The following is a 5900-nucleotide window of genomic DNA, read 5'->3' as shown; positions in this document are numbered from 1 at the left end:
TCCTTCAGTGATGAACAGCAAATAGGTTAGTGTAAGCCAAATACATCCTTTCCTCAGCAATGCTGTCTGACCTCACATCTTCAGCTCATCCACCTGGGACCACACCGGATTGGCATCGGACTCATCTGACTTCCTCTCCTGAAAGGAGCCTGTGCCTGCTTTGAGCCGCTGAGGGGAAGACAGAACACCCCCACGGAGTGACAGACAATAGGGAGCACACTCCACTTGACCACCCCCAACGCTACTCCAGGTTCTCAGGGTCTCTCTCTCATTGCTGGGATCAACGGTCACTAAAGACACAACAAGCTACAAAGCCCTGTAAAGCGTCTCCTGAGTTCTCACCTTTGCTCTGATACAAGGAGTTGATTGGTTTTTCTTATTTTCTTCATTCTCATCGACTGAGGGAGCTGAGAACTTTCTAGTCTTTGCTCAGAGTCACACAGGGAATTGGAGACAACGTATGAGTTTCAACTCCGGGGTTGGGAGCTGGCTGGGCTGTTAAAGGACTTGCTATTAAAGTGTGNGGATCACAGTTCAGGTCCTACATAGATGTCAGGTGGGCATTAGCAGGCCACCTGTAATCCCAACCTCAAGGGGACACTGGATCACCAGCAGAAGCTAGCCAGAGATGAAGCGCATTGGTGAACTCTGTGTTGGCATGAAGATGTTGGTGGAGGATAATTCCTGANATCCACTATGAGCCTCTAAGTGGATGCACCCACAAGTCACGCGTGCATTCATACATGTACCAACACAAGTGGGAGTGAGAGGTTGGGAATGTCAAGAGAAAAAATTCTGGGATGAGTGGTGAAGGCTTAGTAGCCCAATAGCACTCAAGGTGAAGGTAGAGGGTGAAGATAATAGAACCCTGTGTGGATAGGCCATACATGGTGGTGCACACCTTCAATCTTAGCAGTCAGGGGCAGAGGCAGGTGGATCTCTGTGAGTCCAAGGCTAGCTTGGTCTATAGAGTGAGTGCCAGGCAAGCCAAGGATGCCNAGTGAGACCCTGCTTCCAAANAACACATCATAACCTCCCAGGGTAAGAGGCCAAAAACTATGGGGATGATANGTNGACCACTGGTGAAGGAAAGCAGCAATCACTACATAAAGGTCAGAGGTCAGAGGATGAGATCTGGGTACCACAGTTCAAGGGTCAGCCTTACCTGGTCCCCNTGGCGGGCTATGATGGTGCCNGCTTTGGCATGATGNAGCAAGACTCTGCTATTCAGTAGAGAGGGGTCCTGGGGAGAGAGAGGAGTTGAGATGGGNCAAGCCAGGCCTACCACCTGNCTCCCTCTTGCCCTGCATCCCTCCACANTCCGCTCACCTCAATCCGCATCAGCTTGGCTAGCTCTCTCTTCGCAGCCTCAAAGATGCTGCTTGTCTGGCGGCCCTGGTAGGGCCCAAAGGGACACCCGCCCGTGGCTGACTCATCTTCACAGTAGCTATATTCACAGGCACCCGCTGGCTGCTCCCGGAGCTCCTGAGTGGGGGTCTGGGTAAGGCGGGACTAGTGATTTCCTGTGTGCCCTCCCAACTGACCTTTTCATGTGACTTGCCAACTGGCCAAGGCCAGAGTTCTGAAAGGGGGGCTGTGGTGAGACTGGAGAAGAGAGAAGGCCTCACCCTAGGGGATGCTGTCTGAGGTCCCCCAGATGCCTCTTCTTGAAGAGAAACAGATATCCGGCCACGCTCATAGGCCATGTCAAAGTCAGAACGAGGGCCACCTTGCAAGCCTATGCGTGGAGGAGAGGCAATAAAGATGGAGCTGGGGTGGAGATGAGTGATGAAGTATTTGGCTAGAACGGGTAAGATCCTGGGCTCTACCCCCAGCTCCAAAGTAAATAAGTAAAAAAGATAGATTAGTCATCACAGCTATAGCCAATATACACTCCATGTTATTGCTGCGACCATGACAGACACGACTAGCNGATGACCGCACTTTACCTCTGCATCTTCCTTAACACGGTTGGGAGGAGAACAATTGCAGAGCACAACCACCAAAAAAGAGAACCAAGGAAGTAGGATCTATACACTTCGTAGGTAAGGATACAAAGTCAGGACTGAAACCAGCACGTCCCAGATTCAAATTGCGACACTTGACAGTCCTTCCCGTACTATCCACCCTTTCCTTCCCGCCCACCAGGGCTCCAAACCTGAGATGTCTACTGGCATGGAGATGCAGCGGCTCAGTAATGGGGCTGGGGGGGCTTCTAAGGATGTGGGCTTCACGGGATCCCCTGGGGAGAGACGAATGCTCAGGATCCTGCCCACAAATCCCTAGGCCTCAAGCCAGGACTAGGAAGAGTGGGGAACAGAAGGAATCTGGGGATCTAGGATCAAATGAAGCCTGCAAAACTAGGCTCAGCGAGTAAACGTGGTGACCCAGTTCTAGCTCTGAGACCCCCAAGGTAGAGACAGAGAACTCCTGCAAGTTGCCGTCTGACCCTCACTGCTTTCTAGAGAGCACAGAGTTCCAGAGACTGGGCTAAGCGGGCTGCAAGTTCCTGGCAGAGAGTGGCTGTCATCTCGTGTACCTGCAGGTCCAGGCAGAGGAGCGCCAATGGAGTCCAGGGGCCGGCTAGAAGTCTCCTTTGAGGTGTCCTCGGCACCTGAGGTGCTGACTACCCGTTTAGAGCCACGGACAGGGCTGGTTCGGGTCGGGAGGCCAGGGCTGGGGAAGAGGCGTAGGGGCTGGATCTCCTGCGGTGGAGCGGAGGCAGAGTCCTTTATAGCATATCTAAATGCCCCTCATTGAGTCTCCACATCCTCTCGCGTTGGTGTCCAACTCACATGGCTGAAGAGTTCATTGGTTAGACCCAGGTAATTGTGAAGCGCCAGGAAGGTGACTCTCTGCAGCCTCACCATGATGATCTGCAGGAGCGAGGGCAGGACCAGGAGAGAGGTGTGGTCAGGTGAGTGAGCCGTCAGCACCAGCAGCCTNCACAGAGGTCTGGACCACCGCTGCGATGATGCCCAGGATAAGCTTGGCCACCATGGAGAAGGTGAAAGGCCAGCTAACCTGCACCACTCGCACCAAACTCTCAGGGTACTTGGTGAAGACGGCGGAGAAGGCTTCTACCGGGAGTCTCAGCACTGTAGAGTCCCGTGCGGCCCTGGCTGACACCGTCCGCTGGGGATGCTGGTGACCCTGGGAGACGTACGTTCGGGAGGAAGAGATGAGTTCAAGTGACAAGAACAGCATCAGGGCCCCGCCCTTCTACCCAGCTTAAAACTGTCACTCACGGTGATGACATCAAGGATGCTCAGAAGGCTGTTAACGCTGTCTCCGGGAACCACCTCCTTCACCACACACTCCTTCCCGTCCTGAGACAAGGGACCACAGAGCAATGCCAGCCCCCTCCGGGTGGCTGCCACTGGACCTCACCTCCGACTCACTCTGGTAGTAACCGAATTCAGAAACCTCCTAACCAGTCGCTGTTTCCTGCACATCACTCTCTGCCCATCCGTTGGATTTTCCCAAATGGCCACTCAGTCCTCTGATATTTCTATAGCATTAGAATTAGAACCCAGAGCCCTACACATAACAGGCAAGTACTCCTCAGTGAGCACTTCGCTGGGGGAGACTAGACAGGGGCCCTACCACTGAGCCCCACCTGCTGTCCCTCACTGGGCAAAGACTCTACCACTAGGCTCCACACTAAGTCATCATTAACCCAACTTCTGACTACACATACCTAAAAGTGGTATCTAACTCCAGTGCCCAGCCTCCCACAGTGGCCCCCGCAAGGTCCACTCACAGGCCCCGGTAGGCAGAGCTCCAGCAGCCCATCTTGAACCACGTAGATGCTGGCGTCTGGCTGACCGGGCCGAAAGACGTAGTCCCCCTGCCCAAGACGCTGGAAGACCATGTGCCGGCAGAGCTCCAGGAAGAGCGGCTTCTCAAAGTGACCCAGGACCCTAGAAGATGGGCGGTGGGGNAAAGGGACGGAGGAGGTCAAAGCGGTCCCAGGCTCTGAAGGAACCCTCAAGACACCCAGACCCCGACACTTACCGAACGTTCTTAAGCATGTAGAGTACCTCAGAGGGTAGGTGGGAGTTGGCCAGGTCCCCCTCTGTGAGGTCAGCCTCCAGCACTGAAGGCGGGGGCTCCTTCCGTTGTAGGGTGGGAGTCTCCTTTTGGATACGCAAGATCCTGACGGGAGGAGGTTAGAACGGTGGTTCCTCATGCTATGGTGACCCCCTAGCCACAAAACTCTCTTCANTGCTACTTCACAACTGTCATTTTGCTACTGTTTGNTATAAACTGGAGGTACCTGACATGCAGATGGCCCTAAGTGAGAGGGGTGTTCGGCCCCCGCAGAGAGGTCATAACTCACAGGCTGAGAACTGCTGGGTAACAGAAGGCTCAGGCAGAACTAAAGGCATCCATTTAATCCTTCCCTTTGGTTTAAAATCCTGCCCTTCGGTCATTTCAGCCAATCTAGCTAAAACCATCACCTGCAAGTTCAGTGAGAGACTCTGTCTCAAGGGAATAAGGCTGAGAGCAACAGAACAGTACATCTGATGTAATCCTCTGTGCACCCACACACACAGGCACATACATCACACATACCTATACACCAAATTAATTAATCATAATAATAAAAAGAAGGCAAGAAAGGGAAACAGAAGGGAAAAAAAAAGAAAAGTTAAAGCAAAGAGAGAAACAAAACGTCCATGAGACAGCTTCCTCTCAGGTCTCGGTGAACCCCACTGTAACTTTTCTGATCCAGATAGCCTGAGCTACCCCACTTCTAATGTGGAGAATTTAGGTACAGCTGTTCAGCNAAGAACTTGGGGTGAACTNCTTCCTGTGAGTCAAAGTGGCTGTGGGGCAGGTCCCTTCACTAGTACAAGAGTCCTGAGGCAGACCCTCTCATATGAATTAAATTCAGTGATATGGAGAAACCTAGATAGAACTCTTCCCTTTTGTTCTTATTGTTTTGTTGGTATTTTTAGGTGTTTCTTGTAACCCAAGCTGACTTGAAACTTTGCTAAGTAGCCAANGATGACCTTGAACGCCTGATGTTCCTGCTTCTACTTCTTGAGTGTAGAGATAGCATGTGTGTGCCATGCCAGGCTTGGAAGAATTCTTCTATCGAGGAGATCTTAACCAAGCAAGCCTTTTCCTGGCTCACTGTTTTGAGATAATCATCCTGAACTGAAAAAGACTTCAGGATAGCTTCTTAACGTCACGTGATTACCACAGCAAATTCATGGTTCAGAAAAGCTAGAGATGCACTTGTGTGTGTGTGTGTGTGTGTGTGTTATGGTGGTGTGTATATGTGTGACTCTGTGTGTGCACGGCATGTGTGTATGTTTGTATGAATGTGGTGTATGTAGTGTGTGTGTGTGTGTGTGTGTGTGTGTGTGTGTGTATAGTGTGTGAGTGTGTCTGTAGGCCAGAAGACAACATCGGGTGTGGTTCCTCAGATGCTATCTACATTATCTGCTTGAGACAGAGTCTCTCAGTGGTGTGGAACTCACTGCTAGCCAGTCAGTGAGACTCAGGGATCCCCAGGGCTGAGATGGCGAGTGAGCTATCATACCCAGATATTTTTCTTAATGTGGGTTCTGAAGATTAGCCCCAGATACTGATATTTGCAAAGCAAATAGTTCACCAACAGTCTTTCTACCAAAATCATAAAAAGGTCTGNGATACCATGGCTTGTTATAGAGTTCAANGATGGGCCCCTGGTGTTAAATANACTCTTGAAAAAGACCTTCAGGTAGACCTCATGATGCAAGAAGATCCTAGAGCCATCTCTTAACTTACAGAGATTCCTGGAAGAGCCTTCTGGAAGACACTGACAAACATCTGAGATAACCTTCCTAAGTTTCTAATGCAAAGGAATTGTTTTCTTAAAAATTCAAATTTATATCTGTTTATCTAGT

At 51.0% G+C, this 5900-nt stretch overlaps 1 protein-coding gene across 1 annotated transcript in view; it reads right to left on the bottom strand.

Annotated features, from left to right (window-relative positions):
• Pnpla6 (patatin like phospholipase domain containing 6) overlaps positions 1-5900 on the bottom strand; it is a 26090-nt gene that overhangs the window by 17510 nt on the left and 2680 nt on the right. Inside the window, exons 6-16 of the mRNA XM_029532067.1 lie at positions 4018-4158; positions 3764-3923; positions 3249-3329; positions 3025-3153; positions 2796-2876; positions 2540-2705; positions 2159-2242; positions 1629-1738; positions 1330-1485; positions 1166-1243; positions 77-168 (exon numbers count right to left, since the gene is read on the bottom strand). Coding sequence (XP_029387927.1) covers positions 77-168; positions 1166-1243; positions 1330-1485; positions 1629-1738; positions 2159-2242; positions 2540-2705; positions 2796-2876; positions 3025-3153; positions 3249-3329; positions 3764-3923; positions 4018-4158 — 1278 coding nt within the window. The remainder of the gene's footprint in view (positions 1-76; positions 169-1165; positions 1244-1329; positions 1486-1628; positions 1739-2158; positions 2243-2539; positions 2706-2795; positions 2877-3024; positions 3154-3248; positions 3330-3763; positions 3924-4017; positions 4159-5900) is intronic.

This window comes from Mus pahari, chromosome 19 (assembly GCF_900095145.1).
Source record: "Mus pahari chromosome 19, PAHARI_EIJ_v1.1, whole genome shotgun sequence".
In the NCBI taxonomy this organism is placed as follows: domain Eukaryota; kingdom Metazoa; phylum Chordata; class Mammalia; order Rodentia; family Muridae; genus Mus; species Mus pahari.
This window is presented reverse-complemented; position numbering and strand designations above follow the sequence as displayed.